Here is a 22,526-nt window from a genome sequence, read left to right on the forward strand (position 1 = left end):
TAGCACATTTTTCCTGCTTTGATCACTTTAATTGGCGTGTAGAGCATGATTGATTAAAAAAGTAAGCAAGACTATATGTAATTGTAGGCATTTTCTTCCTTACCTGATCAACTCCTGTACATGATTTCTTTTTGTCCTGTTTACACTACTGCAATTTCAGATAAGATCTGAATCACAGGACAATGGAAATCATATATTTTTTTTTTTTCAATGGCGCTTGTTTGTATTGGTGCAACTCGGCATGGTGCCAAACCTTTGGAAAAGGTTCCTGTACTACTTTGGTGCGATTTCAGCGAGAATTTGGCTTCCCTAAAATATGCAAACCACATCCAAATTGCACTACATAATCACAATGTAAATTGGAGCAAAATCATATAGCAGCAGTTACAGTATGAACCTAGCCTTAGAGCTTGGTTAGACAGGAGCATAAATGAGCCATTTGGCAAGCCCTTCTGACCTCCTGCCAAGTGCTCAGTTTAATAGGTGGCACATATGCGGGTAGCCATGACTTAAGTGATTGTAAAGTTTCTGGGTTTTTTTTTTTTTTTTTAAATAACATGTTATACTTGTGCAGTGGTTTTGCTCAGAGCAGTCCCGATCCTCTTCTCGAGTTCCTCTTCAGTGCTTCTGCCCCTCCCTCCTGTCGAGTGCCCCCACAGCAAGCGGCTTGCTATGAATGTAGCGAGCTAAGTCACAGCTCCGTGTGTCCTTTCAGACATGGAGCTGCTGTTCGGCCCCACCCCCTCTCTCTCCTGATTGGCTAACTGACTTGACAGTAGCTGGAGCCAATGGCGCCACTGCGGTTCCTCAGCCAATCAGTAGGGGGGAGTCCCGGACAGCCGAGGAACTCGTGGTCATCCCTGGATAGAGAGGGGGCTCAGGTAAGTATTAGGGGGTGCTGGGGTGGCTGCTACACACCTACTGAATTTACAACTCCTTTAAGATAGGTTCACACTTGTGTGGCTCTGCGGGCTGCAGTTTGCAAGGGCACTCCTGAAAGCGTAGGGAAAAGGTCCCTGCTACTTGAAAATGCAGTCCGCACGGAAACTGCAAGTGCGGTGGTGTTTCCGGTGCATTAGGATTAATGGCATCCCCTGAGCTGCAGCACATTTTTCTGTGCGGGTGGTTGCAGGAACAAGTGTGTACTGCGTTTGACAGAAGCCATTTGTTGGGCCAGCTTCTGTGTAAGGGGCATGAACGAAAAAGGTCTGTCGATTGGCTCCCGATAACCGCTCTCAGCCATTGACAGAGTGTTCTGGCCGGGGTGTCATCCTGTCAAAATAGCAGGGGAGATCGCTGTACTATCTGACATCGTTCTGAGCGGTCAGGTGTTTTTTTTTTTTTTTTTTTTTTTATCACTCAGCCCTGCTGGGTTGAACGGAAAAAAGTAACTACTAGTGTGTACTAGGCTTTAAGCTGCTTTTACGCTGCCCTGGTGCAAAAAATAAAAAAAGACATGCAACTCAAATTCAACCACGAGTGTATGTCCCCCTGAAATGTCTGCATACTTCTGACCTATGTGATGCAGTTTTCAAAATAATCTGTGACCTGAATTTATCTGGAGTGTTGATGACTTTTCATCCCCTCTTTCTTTACTATACACACACACACACACCTACATAGCTTGTAATATGATTGTAATATGATTTCTTGAAATCCAAGCTTGCAGAGAGGACAATGAGCCTCGCTTTGCCAGGTGTTCAAATGCACCGTGTGCTTTATGCCTGTATTAAGCTATTCGGTTTAGCATCCTTTTTCTGTACTGTTCTGGAAGGAACACTTTTAGAACGCATTACAAGAAGTGCAGTGTGTATTCTTGTATTTGAATCTCTTCCCTGTTCACAACATTTTATTGATATTTTTACTTGCTGCAAAATTGGAACAGATGCATTTGCACACTGTCTGGCTCATGCTGATCCAGAGTATTGCAGAATTATATAGTATCTAAAAACGTTATTCCCCATTCAAGTGTTGGGACTTAATGTATTGACCCACTTTAGGAGGGAGACAGAAAAGCCAATTATGTCAAGACATTAGCTGGAGGCAACGACCCACTTGAAAGGAATTTAACTCTTTCTGTAAAACTGTTTTAGAAGAACACCACATACAGTGGGTACGAAAAGTATTCAGACCCCCTTAAATTTTTCACTCTTTGTTATATTGCAGCCATTTGCTAAAATCATTTAAGTTCATTCTTCTTCCTCATGAATGTACACACAGCTCCCCATATTGACGGAAAAACACAGAATTATTGACATTGTTGCAGATTTATTAAAAAAGAAAAACTGAAATATCACATGGTCCTAAGTATTCAGACCCTTTGCTGTGACACTCATATATTTAACTCGGGTGCTTTCCATTTCTTCTGATCATTCTTGAGATGGTTCTACACCTTCATTTGAGTCCAGCTGTGTTTGATTATACTGATTGGACTTGATTAGGAAAGCCACACACCTGTCTATATAAGACCTTCCAGATCACAATGCATGTCAGAGCAAATGAGAATCATGAGGTCAAAGGAACTGCCTGAAGAGCTCAGAGACAGAATTGTGGCAAGGCACAGATCTGGCCAAGGTTACAAAAAGATTTCTGCTGCACTTAAGGTTCCTAAGAGCACAGTGGCCTCCATAATCCTCAAATGGAAGACGTTTGGGACGACCAGAACCCTTCCTAGAGCTGGCCGTCTGGCCAAACTGAGCTATCGGGGGAGAAGAGCCTTGGTGAGAGAGGTAAAGAAGAACCCAAAGATCACTGTGGCTGAGCTCCAGAGATGCAGTCAGGAGATGGGAGAAAGTTGTAGAAAGTCAACCATCACTGCAGCCCTCCACCAGTCGGGGCTTTATGGCAGAGTGGCCCGATGGAAGCCTCTCCTCAGTGTAAGACACATGAAAGCCCGCATGGAGTTTGCTAAAAAAACACCTGAAGGACTCCAAGATGGTGAGAAATAAGATTCTCTGGTCTGATGAGACCAAAATAGAACTTTTTGGCCTTAATTCTAAGCGGTATGTGTGGAGAAAACCAGGCACTGCTCATCACCTGTCCAATACAGTCCCAACAGTGAAGCATGGTGGTGGCAGCATCATGCTGTGGGGGTGTTTTTCAGCTGCAGGGACAGGACGACTGGTTGCAATCGAGGGAAAGATGAATGCGGCCAAGTACAGGGATATCCTGGACAAAAACCTTCTCCAGAGTGCTCTGGACCTCAGACTGGGCCGAAGGTTTACCTTCCAACAAGACAATGACCCTAAGCACACAGCTAAAATAACGAAGGAGTGGCTTCACAACAACTCCGTGACTGTTCTTGAAAGGCCCAGCCAGAGCCCTGACTTAAACCCAATTGAGCATCTCTGGAGAAACCTAAAAATGGCTGTCCACCAACGTTTACCATCCAACCTGACAGAACTGGAGAGGATCTGCAAGGAGGAATGGCAGAGGATCCCCAAATCCAGGTGTGAAAGACTTGTTGCATCTTTCCCAAAAAGACTCCTGGCTGTATTAGATCAAAAGGGGGCTTGTACTAAATACTGAGCAAAGGGTCTGAATACTTAGGACCATGTGATATTTCAGTTTTTCTTTTTTAATAAATCTGCAACAATGTCAACAATTCTGTGTTTTTCTGTCAGTATGGGGTGCTATGTGTACATTCATGAGGAAGAAGAATGAACTTAAATGATTTTAGCAAATGGCTGCAATATAACAAAGAGTGAAAAATTTAAGGGGGTCTGAATACTTTCCGTACCCACTGTACAAGCATATTTCATTCATTCATTCATAGAGGGGTTCAATGTGTAACTTATTGTGGCAAATTAAAAATTCTGTGCTCTTAAATACTGTTTAATTATCTGAGGGTTCTCAAAACGATTAGCTATAAGTTAAACTAAAGTCCTGCTGTAAAAAAAAAAAAGCAGGTTTTCTTATGGCAGAGGTGTATACTGCCTCTTCTGCAATAAAATGCTCATACCTACCTGTTCACTGTCTCTAAGTGAGCTTCACATGTGCAGCTTGGCTTACAGTGCTGGGTCTGTCTCAGAGTTCCACTATAAAGGCTTCCTGCGCATGTGCAGGAGTGACATCATCCCCGGCCAGTCAATGAACGGGTCTGAAAATCCGCACTTAGAAGAAGTTGCCGACACTGGCACAGGATCCTTGGACAGGTAAGTATGGAGACTTTAGTTCCGCTTTAGTCTGTAGTTAAACACTAAAGTGGCACTAAGGCCTCATGCACGCTAGGCATTTGCCCAGCTCTTGTAAAATGCCTTTTCTCCTGGCAGGAGAAAAGCAGCATTAAAAATGCGCCTAAAGCTGCGTTTTCAGGTGTTTGGGCATTCCTTAATTTCATTGGCCAGAATATTAATTGAAATGAATGCAAATACATGCGCGAAATACAAGCGCATTTACACCTGTTTATGCACAGTCGGCTTCTTTTTTTTTTTTTCTGCTTGAATGCTCCTCTCCTGATTGCGCGAATGATGGTTTATTTTTTTTCTGCTGCTAAACACCTGTAAACACCTCCCAGTTCCAGCACATCCTCCCTGAGGACCGGTGCCCAGAACTGGACAGCATACTCCAGATGTGGCCGGACCAGAGTCTTGTAGAGTGGGAGAATAATCGCTTTATTTCTGGAGTGAATCTCCTTTTTTATACATGCCAGTATTCTGTTGGCATTGCATGCTATTGCCAAGCCTGTTGTGCACTAGGACCCCCAGGTCCTTTTCCATCATAGATTCACCCAGAGGATCATCGCCTAGTGTGTAACTTGCGCTCGTATTTCGAACACCCAAGTGCATTACATTTTTCAACATTAAACCTCATCTGCCATGTAGTTGCCCACCCCATTATTTTGTTCAGGTCTGCTTGTAAGGTTACCACGTCCTGCTTTTAAAAGGAAAATGTCCAGATTTTAGAATACTAGTTTTACCTAGGGATCGAACGATTTTTCAGTGCCGATACCAATTTTCCAGCCACCCTTCAGGCCGATAGCCAATATTAGGTGCCGATATTCTGTATATTTAAAAAAACAAAAAAAACCTTTTTAATTTTATTTTTTGATCATTTTTATTATGTGAAAAATGGGTTGGTGCGCTAAACAAAATGTGTAGGACAACAAATATGTTGATATACACTACATAAAAGGTGTGTAGTGTAAATCAACATATTTGTTGTCCTACACATTTTGTTTAGCGCACCAACCCATTTTTCACATATTATTTTGCTAGGTACAGCTTCTTGGCTGCAGCTTTAAACGTCAATAATTATCAGCGCACTTCCACATATTCCCCTGATAATTTTTATTGCTGTCACAAGGAATGTAAACATCCCCTGTGACACTAATAGGCAGTGACAGGTACTCTTTGTGATGCCTGTAGCTGCAGGCATCCCTTCGGTACAACCACTTGAAGCCATATCCTCCTATATCGGAAAGTTTGTGACCGATACTTCAAAAAAAGTGAACATCGCCCCCACGATAATCGGTCAATCCCTAGTTTTAACACTTGACTTTACCTTAAAGTGTTTATAACCTTAAAAAAAAATTCACTGCCAGCCCTTCTCTTTTTATTCAGCCATAAAACTGTGTAAGTGTTTGTTAAAAACAAAGCCAATAAATACCCTTTTTTCAGATCTCTTCTGGCTGGTCACGTGACTCCCGGGCTCTCCTACTTTGATCTACGGGCTAGAGCGGGAGGGGCCGAGATCTCCCTCTGATGTCAGCTGGGAAGGTCACATGACCAGCCTGAAGAGATGTGAAAAAAGGTATTTAGATGCATCGTTATCAACAAACTTACACAGTGTGTTATTTACTTTGCTGCTAATAGCGGCAGGAAGGGGGTGGAGAATGAGGGGGGGGGGGTGAGGTGAGAGAGTTAAAGTTTCAGGCAGATGTGTATATGTACAGTGAGGTCCCCTCAGCTCTATGGTGTGTACCTTCTCCCACCTCCACCTTCCTCACACCCAGAAAATGGCCTGCTCTGCTCGCCCAAGTGTCTATGGGGGGGGGGGGGTTAGTCCTCTCACACCTGGCCAATTAATGGTAAACTGTGCCCCCCAACTATCAGTAGGTGAAGCCGTTCCCTCAGCCATAGCAGGATGGGCTCGATTGGTACTCCCACCTCCCCTCATGGGCTGAGGAAGCAGTGACACCCAGGCAGGCAGGAGCAGTGGGACAGGGAAAGCGGCTGACACATAAAGTTCTATGCAGAGCCCACTCCCCCGCCTCACACACTGCTCAGCCACAGACCTGGCACTCTTACCCGATGTCCGATAGATGTGTGCCGGGTGACCGCAACAAGGAGGACTGACAGTGGCAGAGGTCAAGCAGTGCATCCCATGGATGTGCTGAAAGTAGAGAAGAGGCAGCTGGTTCTGATTGGTCAGCGCTGTTCATGTGACGGTGCTTACCAATTAGAATGTCTCTTGTGTGTACACTGAGAAGTATGGATAGGAGCCGCAGGGATTTAAAATTAAGCAGTGTAAATGAACTACGGGCATACTGATCAGTGCGCTCGCAATACTTTTAAAGTACAAGTCTGTCTGCCGCAGTGGAATATGGGTCTTGTAGCTTTTTCATTCACATATTCCTGTGAATGAATAATGAGGCTGTGAAGGCTACACCATTTTTCAAAATGTGATAGCGAGGAGAGGAATACTCGCCTACTGTCACACATAGAGGGATGACAACCTAAATATGGGTTCTAAATGGGGAACTTAGCCTTCACTTTAGGAAATGTTGGGAAAGGAGGAATGAAGTTCTTGTATCCAGGCAGACTGAATAGAGACAGAGAGTGCAGATTAAATTTTGGAAGGTAAAGTCAAATTTCACCCAGTTTTCCAGAGCTGTAACATTAGAGAGACACAGCAATAAAGCACCTAAAACAATCTCTATGCACAAGTCCTGTTAGTGGAATGGCAAAGGTCACTTTGGTTGAAATGATTTTCCAAACGCATGTCTTGAGATCCCATTCAAAAACTGAAAAATACTATTCAATCTTATTTTGTATGTTGCCTTTCTTTCCATTGCATTTTAAAAAAATGTAGATATTTCCTTCATTATATGCTTAATTAGATTGTACCTAGTTTGGTAAGTGTTTTTTAAATTTTAAATTTCAGGTCCACGAATAGCTCTCGCAAGACTGCAATCAGGTGAGCATGCTTATAGATTTGGCAATGGATTGATAGAGTAGAAATGCCTCTTATATCAGAGAGCAGTCAACATACATTTTATTCTTTTGTATTTAGTTACTCAGCTAAGTTGTGGTATGGGTTGGCAGATTATACTAGTCCTAGAAATCAGTAAATCCGTATTTAAACCCAAAAGCAAACATTATATTGCAGCTTACAAACTCTTAGATGTGGTGGCTGCATTTTTAAAAAATTTTTTTAGGCATTCTTTCTTCTATTTTCATCGAATGCAGCCAGTAAGCACTCTTCCAGGTGTATACATTTACAGGGATGATAAAAAAAACCTTTAACATTGATAGGGGTGCTTAAAATGACCCGCTTTTTTATTCATGTAAAACCTCAAAGGGTGAGCTGGAGTTGGCTTTCTATTTGTTGGTGTATTGAAATCTGCTAGTATATTTAGCACCCCCCCCCCCCCAGACTGACAATGCTGCTGTGCCCCCCTGTGCTTCTTCATCCAGAGTGGGGGGGCACTCTAATACAGGAGGTGTTACTAGCCTGATCACTAGGTAAGGGGGGGGGGGGGAAGCCTAACAAAATAAAACTAATGCAACCACTACATCTAATGACTGGTAAGCTGCAATATAGTACATTTTTGGTTTTGGGTTTAACCGCTTGCTGACCAGCCGCTGTAGTTTTACTGTAGCAGGTCGGCTCTCTCCCATGAAACAACGTACCTGTCCCTGCTTCGCGGGGGCATGCTCGCGCCCCCATTTGCCACAGGGGGAGCCGATCAGCTGGTCCGGCGGCCGCAATGTTCGCTGGACACCCACGATTGTTCCCCGTGGAGACAGAACAGCGGTCTGCCGTTGTAAACAGGGCAGACCACTGTTCTGTCAGTAATGAACACAGGAATCCTGTGTTCCTCCTATTTAGGAACACAGGTCTCTGTGTTTATTCAGCAAGCCCATCCCCACACAGAAAGCACCCCCTAGGGACACATTTAACCCTTTGATCGCCCTGGTGTTAACCCCTTCCCTGCCAGTGTCATTAGTACAGATACAGCTGATTCACAGGGCCGGCGGTCGCAATCACTCCCCGAGGAGAGAGTGCAGCGATCTGCTTTTATAAACGCAGCAGACTGTTCTCTCAGGAATCAGCACAGAGCGCCTGTGATACTCCTATTTAGGATCACAGGTCTGTGTGTTGATTCCACAAGACCATCCCCCTCACAGTTAGAAAACACCCCATAGGCATGCACTTAACCCTTTGATCGCCCCTGAGTTAACCCCCTTCCCTGCCAGTGTCGTTATTACAGTAACAGTGCATATTTTTAACACTGATTACTGTAGTAATGTCAATGTCAGTTAGGGGTATGATCTGTCCTTCACAGTCCCGCTAAAAATCGCTGATCGCTGCCATAATAAACATTACATAAATCTTGTCCCTGGTTTGTAGACGCGATAACGTTTGCACAAACCAATCAAAATACCTTATTGGGATTTTTTTTTTTACCAAAAATATGTAGCAGAATATAAATTGCCCTAAAACGATGAAAAAAAAATTTGGTTTTTAATTTTTTTTTATTGGGAATGTTGTATAGGAGAAAGTAAAATAAAATATATATTTTTTTCTTCAGAATTGTCGCTCTTTTGTTTGCAGCACAAAAAAAATAAAAATCGCAGAGGTGATCAAATACCACACAAAAGAAAGCTCTAATTGTGGGGAAAGAGGACATCAATTTTATTTGGGTACAGCGTCGCGCGACTGCGCAATTGTCAAAGTAATTCAGTGCCGTATCGCAAAATAGGGCCTAGTCATTAAGGGGGTAAAACCTTCTGGTCCAGAAGTGGTTAATACTGCTTTAAGCCATTGTTCCTAGAGATTATTATTGGTCTCACAATTCAGGCCTTTCTTCCCCTCTTTTAACCTTTCTAATAGATTTACATGTTTCCAGGTTCAAAGAATTGAATGAGCAAAGTAACTGTTAAAAGTAAGCAGTGACCCACTAACTTTTTTTTTCTTTTTTAATGTAGATCATTCTTGAAAATTAATATACCTTTTTCCAAAGTTATCACATAGCAAGGCTTTGGAATTTATAAACCTCAACCTCAGAAGATGACCAAAAAGTCTAACAGGTTTCATGCACACTGGGCATTTATCCAGCTCCTCTGAATGTCTCTTCTCCTGGGAGCTTCAAAATGCCCCAAAAGTGCTTTAGGTTAATCAAGTGTTTGGGTGTTCATGCCATTGGCCAGAATTTTTTAATTTATTTTGGCCATTGAAATGAATACTCAAGCGCTAAATTTGCCTAGCGTTTGGATGGGTCCCCCCCCCCCCCCCCCCCAAACGCTCCTCTTCTAATACCTGTAAATGCCTCATGGCCATATAGGCTAACGTAGATGGACACCCAATGCCCTTAAAAGCAGTGTTTTTACTCCCAGCGAGGCCTTAGCAGGTTTAAATAGGCAGAAGTAACAGCCCCTAATGGGAAAAGATCATTAACAGAACCTAGTAGTTATCGATAAATTTAGGCATTTCAGACCGACAACAAGCTCATATTTAGCCTACCAATCCTTAGATGTAATGGCTTCATTGGTTTTCTTTTTTAGGATTTCTTTTCCCAGTAAGTATTACACCTCTTGTCTGACCAGTTACAGTTCTGGAGGAATGATCTCAGAGACTCCTTTGAACAGGAGCATTGTTAATCAAGGGGGGAGGGAATTATTCTATGCACTGGCAGGTTTAAATACAGTAACAAATTGAAGGCAAACTCCAGCTAACACTTTATAAGCACTTTCAGCAAACCACTTTTTTTTTTTTTTTTAACTTATGAGATAAAGGTTTTTGTAAGCACCCCTGTTAGTGGTTGCAAAAGCAGAAGGCTTTTTGGCTCCAATGCATTTTTCTGCATTAGGCTTAAAAAACTTCTGTGATTAGCTGCATAAGCTCAGCGGACATGGACCAGCCATGTGCCTCCTGAGCAAGGATCAACGTGAAAGGGGCCATGGTTTTTCTGCTATCTGTGTCCCTTGGGGAGATTTCCTTCATTTCCTGTCCCATAGCCAAAACAGGAAGTCCCTACAAAGTAAGAGAGTATTGGTGTGTCACCAGAACTAGTGTCCCTATTGGAAGATTCCCCCTCTATTACTGTGCTGATGTCAAAATAGGACAGGACAAATAGTGAGGGTGAATCTCCCCAATGGCTGACCTAGACTAATTTCTATATCCGTCTGTGGCTGGCTTATGAGAGGACGTATGTTACTGGCTGGATCACCAGGGCAAAATAAATTGCAGAAAACATACATACAAAAATAATATAGTACCCAATTTTTAGGGTTTGGTAAGCTGCAATAGATTACAATTCTTTGTTTTTGGGTTTAATACCATTTTGATTTGTTAGTCTGGTTAATCTAAATCTGCTAGTGCATCCAACACTACCCTCTCTGCAAAGAGTGTTCAAAGGGATCACCATTGCTCCTTCATCCAGGATGGAGATACTCTAGGACAGGAACTGTTACTGGCCAGGTAAAAAATAAAATGTAGCTATCACACTTAAAGTAATTGTAAACGATCACCTTGTAAAACAACCCATTCAGTATAAAATAGAAATGAAAGGCAAAACTTTTTGTATTGATATATAAGAAAACTTTAAAAAATACCTTTTTTCCCTTTTTATAAATAATTACATTCCCTGTGTTCCTTCTGTTCTCGGCTGCATAAAAGCTGGGGGGAGGAGAAGCGGCTGCACACTGAGCTTGAAAAAAAGTGGTGAGATGCTTAGGCTCCATGTACACGGGACGCTGGAAATGGCCGTTTAGGAGCAGTTGGGCGTTTTTTTTCAGAAGCCCCTGAACCCATCTACATTTTATCTTATCTGTCCATGTACACAGGGTCGTTTACAGTCATTTGCAGGCAGTTGCGTTCAGGGACTTTTTTTAGAACGCAATTATTTGCGTTCGAACGTGTGTTTCCCGGCGTTTCAAACGCACAAGCGCGTCTGAACGCGATGACCCGCGTTTAGCGTTCGCGTTTTTCCATTTTAAAGGAGAATAATTTTTTTTGACCTCTAGGAACGCTTCTAAACGCAAACGCCGCTAAACGCGGGTACAAACGCGACTGAACGGACGTTTTTAAACGTCCTAAAAATTCCAGCATTCAAAGGGACTTTTAACAACGTCCCGTGTACATGGAGCCTAACACTATGCCATATACATAAATATAACCAATCCCAAATGAAATGTCAAATACATAGCAAACTCAGTGCTAGACGTAGTAATGCTGTAACTATCACCATGTGTGACGTGTATCAGTGAAAAAATCAAGGTGTAATAAAATGAACCTAAATCAATTAATACCAGTGCACAAAGCAAACGTGGGTGGATGGAAAAAAATTTGATAAAAGGCACATGTGCAGTATTCTCCCATACTGGCGCTATAGGTGAGCGCACAGAATTTAGACAGCAAGAAATTGGCAGATGGGGTGCTTCATGCAATAGACCTTGTATGTGTATATTATGGTATAAAGTCACCAGACAAAACTGAAATGCAAATAAATGTGTGTGACTAGGTGCCAAACAAATATATATTATACAGGTGACACATAAAAAAATTGCGAAAAAAGTCCATAAAAAAAAAAAAAAAAAAATAAACTCCAAGTGAAGTGGTGACACATCTTCTTCTCTCTGTGAGGTACAATAGTGACGTAGGCATGTCTGATCCTTCATCCAGTGATCTGAGGTCACTTGCCAGAAGCACGAAGGCCTCTGAGGACCAATAGTGCAGGTCTTTGGTCTTTGCAGCGACACCCTCCTCCTAGGTGAAGATTCAGGGGTATCTCTATCCCAATATTCTCCTATGTGTGTGGCTCAAATGGTCTCTATCCAAGGTAGCTCAAAAAACGCATGGAGAGAAACTCATGGTGCAGTAATTTTTATTGAAAGTAAAATGAAATAAAGATGAAAAAAACTCCCATTTTAAAGTGCCTCTTCTAATGCACTTGCAGCAGCAGGCAATAGATACAGATCAATAGGAATCGCTAGGAAGTGTTCTGCTCTGCGTTCCACGCTTCAGATTACCGCAAACCGGAAGTGACGCACTGGACCCATTGTACTTAAATTGAAGGCAGCTTCACAACACACAGTGCTTTTCCTTAAAGGGAGGCGTCATTACTTTCTACACTACAGCACACTGAGCTTGCCATGAATGGATGTGCTGCTGGTGGGCATGTCAGGACAAAGCTGATCATTGGAGGAGAGCAGGCTGAGTTCCCAGCATAGTTGGAGAACTGACTACAGTGTGTTCTGCTTAGTGTGGTCAGTTTTTAACCACCTCCCACCCGGCCATTGTACATATACGGCCGGGTGGGAGTCTCGTCCTTCTGAATGGACGTTCCGGAACGTCCTTCAGAAGGAGCGAGACCGCGCCGCGTGCACGCGCAGCGGCGCAATCTCGATGTGCCTGTGTCCCTCGGACACAGCGCAACAAGATGCGTCAGGAGGGCCCTGTGATTGGCCCTCCTGATCATATGACGGCTGTGTCCAATCACAGCCGTCATGCAATGTAAATACAGCCGTTGTAACGGCTTCGATCTCTTCTCCTCCCTGACAGATCTTGTCAGGGAGGAGAAGAAGAGGATCGATACTGGAGCTGGGGGGGGATCAGTGAGTATTTCTAAGTACTCACTGATTACAGGGGGGGTCTGTGCTGGTAATCAGAACATTGATTACCAGTGCAGCCCTGGGGGGGGGGGGTGGGGTGCCACTAGAGCCACCAGGGATGCCCACCCATGACCACCAGGGATGCCCACCATGGCCACCAGGGATGGCAAACAGCCTGCCAGTGGTGCCCTCCTATCAGTACTGCCCACCAATGCCATTTATCAGTGCTGCCCAACAGTGCCCGTTATTGCCATCCACCAGTGCCGCCCACCAGTGCCCATTATTGCCCATCAGTGCCCCCCATCAGTGCCCATCAGTGCCCCCATCAGTGCCGATCAGTGCCACCTATCAGTGCTGCCTATCAGTGCCCATCAGCGCTGCCTATCAGTGCCCACCAATGCTACATATCAGTGCTACCTATCAGTGCCCATCAGTGCTGCATATCAGTGCCACCCCATCAGTGCCACCCAATCAGTGTCTCCTCATCAGTGCCTGTCAGTGCGGCGTCATCAGTGCAGGAAAAAACGTATCTATTCACAAAATTTTATAACCTAAACAAAAAAACTTTTTTTTTTTTTTTTTTTTCAAACTTTTCTGTCTTTTTTTTATTTGTGCACCAAAAAAGAAAAAACCTGGCAGTGATCAAATACCACCAAAAGAAAGCTCTATTTGTGGGGGAAAAATGCTTTAGGTACAGTGTTGCATGACCGCACAATTGTCATTCAAAATGCAACAGCGCTAAAAGATGAAAATTGGTCTGGGAAGGAAGGGGGTTTAAGTGCCCAGTATTGAGGTAGTTAATAGAAAAGCAGAGGGACTGGCAGGAACAACAGGGCTGTCACACAAAGAAAGCAATACAAAGATAACAGGATACTCATGCAAGTACATGATGCAGTAGACATATATCAGGGAATATGAAGTGTTGGGGTAACAAACTAACCACTTAAGCCCCGGAAGATTTTACCCCCATTCTGACCAGGGGGTATTTCGTGATTCGGCACTGCGTGATTTTAACGGACAATTGTCGTGTCGTGTGACGCTGTACCTAAATGAATTTGACGTCCTTTTTTTTCCCACAAACAGAGCTTTCTTTTGGCGGTATTTGATCACCTATGCGATTTTTTTTTTTTTTTTTATCATGCACTATAAACAAAGAGCGAAAATTTTGCAAAAATAATATTTTTCACTTTTTTTTTTTTTTTTTATATGAAATTCCCCCCCAAAAAAATTTAAAAATCAAAATTTTTTTTAACATTTTTGGCCAATTTGTTTTCTGCTACCTATGCTTGGTAAAAAAAATCACAATAAGCGTATTTTGATTGGTTTGCGCAAAAGTTATTGTGTTTACTAACTAAGGGAAAGATTTTTGTCATTTTTTTTTTAACGAGTAATAGCGGCGATCTGCGATTTTATTTATTTATTTTCGGGACTTCGACATTGCGGCGGACAGATAGGACCCTTGACTGACATTTTTGACACTTTTGGGGGTACCAGTGACATTACTACAGTAATCAGTGCTATACATATGCACTGTTACTGTAAACATGACACTGGCAGGGAAGGGGTTAATTTTATTGGGGAAGGAGGGGTTAAGTATGTCCCTAGGGGCGTGTTTCTAACTGTCATTGGACATGGCTACTGGTGTAAGAACAGAGATCAATGGTCCTACATAGTAGAACTGTGTGATCTCCATTTTTACACAGGGGAGAATGACAGGGGGCTTGTTTATATCAGCCGCCTGCCTTTCTCCCTTCCCGGCGCACGATCGCGAGTGACCGGCTGACATCGGCTCCGCCAGTCACACGCACTGACTTCTTAGGGAACGAGCCGGGGCGGGCGCGCGCTCGCCCGCTATTGGCTCACAAGCCAATGACAGGCTAGAGACGTACCCATACGTCACTTTGCCTGGCCGGGGCTGACTGCCGCAGTATATGTACTTGCGGCGGTCGGCAACCGGTTAAAGGATTGGTAAGCTGCAATGTAACAATTGTTTCTTTTGGGGTTTAATACTGCTTGAATGCTCATGACAATGTGGGCTTTCCACCCACAGGAGGTGAGCTTGAAATTACAATAGGTAGATAGGGGGCAGTCAGAGCTTTGGTAATAGTCAATATTTTCATGGGGAAAGTATTTGATTTTTGTAAATGTGTAAATTTTGCCCTGGAAGTGTCTTAATTTTTGTCATTTAATTTTCTAAATTACTGCTCAATATTATTCGGTTGGTAGATTTAGTTTTATACTGTCTTTGTTTTTTTGTTTTTTTCCAGTGAAGACTTATTGTACTAAATGCACAAGTACAGAATTACAATAGCAATATTTTGTAACATGATTTTAAAGAAATAGGATGGATTTTATTTAACTACTGTATTAGGCCTTGTACACTTGACACTGGATGTATACGTCCATTACTGTAAGTGAAGGGGTTACATTCTTCCTGGTACGAGTGTGCTTTTGTATGCAATTTTGCTCATACAGCATGCAACTTTAGGTGAATGCGGATTCATTTAACAGCCGACCTCTAAGGCTGGCCATACCTGATACAATTTTCTTTCAGTTTTCTGTCAGATTTTCTTGAAATTTACCTTCAAGTATGTAGTACGAAGGTCTGCCTAATTGGATACAAGTGAATGTGTTGTTTGCTTTGACCTCACATTATGTGGTTTGTGGTAGATCTGACAGAAAATTGTACAACAAAAGTTGAAAATGTATGGCCAGCCTAAGACAACACTCTAAGTAGCATGGTTATTTGTACCAGCAAACAGGAAAGTGTCTTTGAAAAATCACTTTAAAGTCTGCATGAATAAATACCTGATATATGTCAAAATATGGCAACAGTGTGATTTTTGCGAAAAGATGTACCTTATTATTGAAAATAAGTCTTTTAGCTCTAGCAAAGTGACTTTGAAAAATCTTTGAGAATGATGCCTTTAGTCTGCTGCAAGCAGATGGAAACAGTCCCTTCCTCCCCTTTTCCCAAGGAGTCACTCTGACTTTGTAGCAAGTCATAAAGTAAGAAGCAAAAGAAAGGAACTGATCTATGTGAAACAAGTAATATGAACACATCTGCACAGCCACCAGGATTTATATGATTGTGTCATTCCTAAAGCTGCCCATAGATCGTTCAATTCATGTATGGGCAGGCTGGTTTTCCCCAAGTTGATCAATCAATCAACTTGGGTGCAACCAGCCTGTCTGATTTTTCATGTGATTATAGCCACTAGCAATAATCACTGCGTGTTCTCCCAGCCAGGACTGCTCCCCCTGCCGGGAGCACACAATAGCTCAATTGATTTTCTTTCCTGCAACCTGTGCTTGCAGGAAAGAATATTGCACAGTCTGTGGCTGGTTTTAGCCATCATCTTAATCCTACAAAAAGATGCTGACCTTGGAAAATACCTCAGCCAATATGGTGCTTTATCTTTTAGAAGATAAATACCAGTAAGTGTTACATGAAAATATATATCTGAGGCTAATTCTGCTTTAAAGTGTTGGCAGCTATGCCACGTTGCAATCGGGAAATATCCGGTGTGATTTTTGCAATAGAAATATGCTCTTTTGCAGCAGATGAGGCGAGTAAGAGCAGAAAAAGTACTGAACTTTTGCTCTACAGATGCCATGTTTATTTCTGATAGGTGTTTGTCCTAAATGGCCACATACATGTTAGACTGTGGTTGTACAATATGCGTTTTGGATTTGCCAACAACTATATAATCTGTGGTACTGCAAAAAAAAAAAAAAAAAAAAAAAAAAGTTATATATATATATATATATATATATATATATATATATATATATATATATATATATATATATATATATATATATATATATATATATTTAGTGTGTAATATATACACATACAGTCAGGTCCATAAATATTGTGACATCGGCACAATTCTAATCTTTTTGGCTCTATACACCACCACACTGGATTTGAAATGAAACAAACAAGATGTGCTTTAACTGCAGACTTTCAGCTTTAATTTGAGGGTATTTACATCCAAATAAGGTGAAAGGTGTAGGAATTACAACAGTTTGTATATGTGCCTCCAACTTTTTAAGGAACCAAAAGTAATGGGACAATTGGCTGCTCAGCTGTTCCATAGCCAGGTTTGTGTTATTCCCTCAATATCCCATTAACAAGGAGCAGATAAAAGGTCCAGAGTTCATTTCAAGTGTGCTATTTGGATTTGGAATCTGTTGCTCTCAACTCTCAATATTAGATCCAAAGAGCTGTCACTATCAGTGAAGCAAGCCATCATAAGGCTGGAAAAAAACAAAACAAACCCATCAGAGAGATAGCAAAAACATTAGGAGTGGCCAAATCAATGTTTGGAACATCCTTAAAAAGAACGCACCGGTGAGCTCAGCAACACCAAAAGACCCGGAAGACCACGGAAAACAACTGTGGTGGATGACCGAAGAATTCTTTCCCTGGTGAAGAAAACACCCTTCACAACAGTTGGCCAGATCAAGAACACTCTCCAGGAGGTAGGTGTGTCAAAGTCAACAATCAAGAGAAGACTTCACCAGAGTGAATACAGAGGGTTCACCACAAGATGTAAACCATTGGTGAACCTCAAAAACAGGAAGGCCAGATTAGAATTTCCCAAACAACATCTAAAAAAGCCTTCACAGTTCTGGAACAACATCATATGGACAGATGAGACCAAGATAAACTTGTACCAGAGTGATGGGAAGAGAAGAATATGGAGAAGGAAAGGAACTGCTCATGATCCAAAGCATACCACCTCATCAGTGAAGCAGGGTGGTGGTAGTGTCATGGCGTGGGCATGTATGGCTGCCAATAGAACTGGTTCTCTTGTATTTATTGATGATGTGACTGCTGCCAAAAGCAGCAGGATGAATTCTGAAGTGTTTCGGGCAATATTATCTGCTCATATTCAGCCAAATGTTTCAGAACTCATTGGACGGCGCTTCACAGTGCAAATGGACAATGACCCGAAGCATACTGCGAAAGCAACCAAAGAGTTTTTTTTAAAGGGAAAGAAGTGGAATGTTATGCAATGGCCAAGTCAATCACCTGACCTGAATCCGATTGAGCATGCATTTCACTTGCTGAAGACAAAACTGAAGGGAAAATGCCCCAAGAACAAGCAGAAACTGAAGACAGTTGCAGTAGAGGCATGATAGAGCATCACTAGAGATGAAACCCAGCGTCTGGTGATGTCTATGCATTCCAGGCTTCAGACTTTAATTGACTGCAATGGATTTGCAACCAAGTATTAAAAAGTGAAAGTTTGATTTATGATTGTTAATCTGTCCCATTACTTTTGGTCCCTTAAAAAGTGGGAGGCACATTTACAAACTGTTGTAAATCCTACACCGTTCACTTGATTTGGATGTAAATACCCTCAAATTAAAGCTGAACGTCTGCAGTTAAAGCACATCGTGTTTGTTTCTTTTCAAATCCATTGTGGTGGTTTATAGAGCCAAAAATATTAGAATTGTGTCGATGTCCCAATATTTTTGGACCTGACTGTATATACACACAGTCCGGTCCATAAATATTGGGCCATCAACACAATTCTTATCTTTTTGGCTCTGTACACCACCACAATGGATTTGAAATGTAACAAACAAAATGTGCTTTAACTGCAGACTTTCAGCTTTAATTTGAAGGTATTTACATCCAAATTAGGTGAACGGTGTAGGAATTACAACAGTTTGTATATGTGCCTCCCACTTTTTAAGGGACCAAAAGTAATGGGACAGATTAACAATCATAAATCAAACTTTCACTTTTTAATACTTGGTTGCAAGTCCTTTGCAGTCAATTACAGCCTGAAGTCTGGAACGCATAGACATCACCAGACACTGGGTTTCATCCATGGTGATGCTCTGCCAGGCCTCTACCTCAACTGTCTTAAGTTCCCGGAGCCTCCCATTGCTTTCTATGGGCAACCATTTTCCCTTAGCCTGAGTCCTGTTCAGCCTCATGCGGTGTGACATCACTTCCTTTCTCATACTGAGGAGATCGTCAGCCAGCGTGGTAGCACTTGTGGGGGTCTGTTCTTGCTGTTTTGTGGGGAATATCTCTGGCTATCAGCTTTATTCCTGCCTGAGGGGGTCTATCAGGGTAGTCCTTAATAGCGGTGTATTGCGGTGGGATCGCTGTGCGATTTAAAGGGCCAGCGCCATAAGTTTCTGTATGGAGTCCCAGGACAGCAAATTTCCCCCAGCTTTGGTGGATGATTCAGGTACGTCTGAATCTTCTACACTTACTGCTGTACTTTCGACTTTAGCGTCCAAAGTGGATCTTTTGATGGCTGAACGGGATTCTGGGAAAAGGCTTAGGTTTTCTCACTCTTCTGATTCTGAGTCTGACATGGTTGCTGTAGATAGTGTGCCCTTTGAGGGGTTTCATTCCTCCCAGTCTGAAGGGGAGGCGGAGGGCGAGGAGGGGGATGATTCGAAGGGACGGCCAGGGAACGAGCTGCTATGGCTGCGCTGATTACTGCTGTAAAAGATACACTACATTTAGAGGATGAGCCCAATCCTCCAGGTAAGCGGTCCTCCTTTTGGGACCCGCAGATCCCAAAAGGCGGTGCAGGTGTTTCCTTGCCCTGCTGAGTTTCACGAGACGGTGAATGAACAATGGCGCAATTTAAAGCGCAATTTTGTGGTGCCTAAACGGTTTAAACTCCGTTACCCCTTTTGCGTCTCCTATGGATTCGCGCTGGTCTGTGGCCCCTAAGGTGGACCATGCGGTGTCCAGATTGAACAGGGCCACTCTGGTACCCACCGAGGATTCTCCGGTGTTCAGGGACCCAACGGATAGGGAGGGTAACTCCAAATGCGTCTCGTATATCCAGAACATATTATATATTTTATACAGTGGGTACGGAAAGTATTCAGACCCCCTTAAATTTTTCACTCTTTGTTATATTGCAGCCATTTGCTAAAATCATTTAGGTTCATTCTTCTTCCTCATGAATGTACACATAGCACCCCATACTGACAGAAAAACACAGAATTGTTGACATTGTTGCAGATTTATTAAAAAAGAAAAACTGAAATATCACATGGTCCTAAGTATTCAGACCCTTTGCTGTGACACTCATATTTGACTCCGGTGCTTTCCATTTCTTCTGATCATCCTTGAGATGGTTCTACACCTTCATTTGAGTCCAGCTGTGTTTGATTATACTGATTGGACTTGATTAGGAAAGCCACACACCTGTCTATATAAGACCTTCCAGATCACAATGCATTTCAGAGCAAATGAGAATCATGAGGTCAAAGGAACTGCCTGAAGAGCTCAGAGACAGAATTGTGGCAAGGCACAGATCTGGCCAAGGTTACAAAAAGATTTCTGCTGCACTTAAGGTTCCTAAGAGCACAGTGGCCTCCATAATCCTCAAATGGAAGACGTTTGGGACGACCAGAACCCTTCCTAAAGCTGGCCGTCCGGCCAAACTGAGCTATCGGGGGAGAAGAGCCTTGGTGAGAGAGGTAAAGAAGAACCCAAAGATCACTGTGGCTGAGCTCCAGAGATGCAGTCAGGAGATGGGCCCAAATATTGACACTTTGGGCCCAATTTGGACATTGTCACTTATGCCCAGTACACACAATCCGAAAATCGGGCGACGTTCCATCCGTTATTTTTCGTATTCTAGCAGCTCTCAATAATATTCGCTTAACGGGAGAGGTTACTCACGATACGAATTTTCTCAGACGATAATTCTTAGCTTCCGGTATGCGTAACCACGCTGTAGCGTGTGAGGGGAAATGATGCCTACTGCTCATGCGCTGTCTACTGCTCACCATTTTTTTCGGACGAACAACATACTGATAATACGATTATCGTACGATGTGTTATAATACGATCAAAATTTTTATGCTTGCACGACCGGATAATATCGGGCAAACTGTCGTGATCGCCTCTCGTAAGCTGTGTACTAACGATCCGATTATCGTCCGATCTTTTCACAAGCGTTAATTTTCGTCCGATTTTCGGATCGTGTGTACGGGCCATTAGGGTAGTACTCATTTTTGTTGCCAGTGGTTTATACATTTAATGGCTGTGTTTTGAGTTATGTTGAGAGGTCGGAAAATTCACACTGTTCTACAAGCTGTACACTCACTACTTAACATTGTAGCAAAATGTAATTTCTTCAGTGTTGTCATATGAAAAGATATAATAAAATATTTACAAAAATGTGTGTGTGTGTGTAATATATATATATATATAATTAATTATTATTATTATGTAAACAAAAATGTTCCAAGGCTTATTCCATTTCTTTTCTTTGAACTCCTATGAAGCATAAAGCAGAATTAGAAATGGTGCTCTCAATGTGATAATGGTGCCTTGTGCTTTGTGTTTAGTCAGTGGACTGAGAGCCCCTTCCCACGGTTGATTGGCAGTCTAAACGGAAAGGTCGCAGTTATTGGTTTAGTCAAGAAGTGTCTGTATAGTGTTTTTTTTCATTCCTTTGTGATCCTTCTCACATAAGATATCTATATGTAGGCAGCTTAAGACCTGTGTGTTGCTGTGGAGATGAGAGACCTTAATGGCTTCATTCTTCTGTGATGTATTTCGTTTTGTATGTAGTCAGGCTGTGCTGTACTTAGCGTTTGAACTTGAATTAAACACTTTCCAAATTAGAGCTCGTTTGCAGGAATCTGGTTTTACTTGGAAAAAACAATGTAGTTGTGTGTATTCAAAGACTGTTGGCATTCTCTTACTTATAGTAGCGTTCCTAGACGTTCTTTGCTGTTTAGGAGAAACTGTGTTGTGTTTTGCATTAGTACTGCAACTTTTAACTATAACTTTATCACTTTCATGCTTTTAATTGCTTGCTGATCCATACTTTTTCATAATTGTATTTTATATACAGGTTTTTTAAACCCTCCCTCTGGTGGCTTCTTGTATATCGGGCTGTGCAGTTATTAGCTAGGAACTGCAACCTAGGATGGATTGCTATGGATGTTAAAGGGTGGGGCTAGAATTCATTCGCTGAGAGCAGTGAACTGTACAAGACAGTGGTACTTAACTGGCGGTGAGAGGATACGGTCTCCTAAAGAGGTTGGAGAGGAGTAAGAGTTGCAATAGAAAATTGTATTCCTGCAGGCATAGTCAACAAGACAGCTAACTCAATCCATTCATTCTGCATCCAAACTGATCCATGAACAATGAACAGTGAACCATGCCAATCATCTGACCTCAGTACTGTTAGTCACCGAACTGGAACATACAGCCAGTATGCTCAGGTTTGCCTTGGTTTTAGGTTACTGACACAGGAAGTACTTAAGCCTGTAGATCAGCACAGCAACCAGGCAACTAGCATTTTTAGGAGAGGTCTGCATTGGTAATGGTAACCTGCTTTTTTTTCTCCCAGAACATTTCCATCTAATAACCACATCTAGGTTTAAAGGGTAAATCCACTTTTTGTGGGCAAATAAAGAAAAAATAATATAGCATATCCAGTTGTGACAAGTCATATTGTAATTGAATGTTTTTTTAAAAATTACCTTTTCTTTTTGCTGGAGCTGCTGTAATTTTTGTTAAAACGCAATATGGCTACCTGGAGTTGTTCTGTAAACAGAATGTGTACAGAACGCCCCCCAGAAACATAATTTTCTGCTTGTGTAACTTGTCTTACCGACTTTTTCCCCCCAGAAGTCTACACTAAGAAACAAGTCTGATTTTCAGGCATCCCCTGCAACAAAAAAATTTTATTTATATTTTGCTCATTGACGGACACACCTCCAGAATCTTCTTGA

The 22,526-nt window shown here is 42.3% G+C and overlaps 1 protein-coding gene across 2 annotated transcripts in view; it reads left to right on the forward strand.

Moving 5' to 3' along the window:
- DGCR2 (DiGeorge syndrome critical region gene 2) overlaps window positions 1-22,526 on the forward strand; it is a 108,559-nt gene that overhangs the window by 16,452 nt on the left and 69,581 nt on the right. Inside the window, exon 2 of one of the 2 annotated variants that reach the window (XM_082247462.1) lies at window positions 7,105-7,137. The exons of the other annotated variant lie outside the window; for it this stretch is intronic. Within the exon in view, the coding sequence (XP_082103588.1) occupies window positions 7,105-7,137 (33 nt within the window). The remainder of the gene's footprint in view (window positions 1-7,104; window positions 7,138-22,526) is intronic. 2 annotated transcript variants of the gene reach the window in all.

Source organism: Pelophylax lessonae (genome assembly GCF_965119305.1).
Source record: "Pelophylax lessonae genome assembly, chromosome: 1".
NCBI lineage: Eukaryota > Metazoa > Chordata > Amphibia > Anura > Ranidae > Pelophylax > Pelophylax lessonae.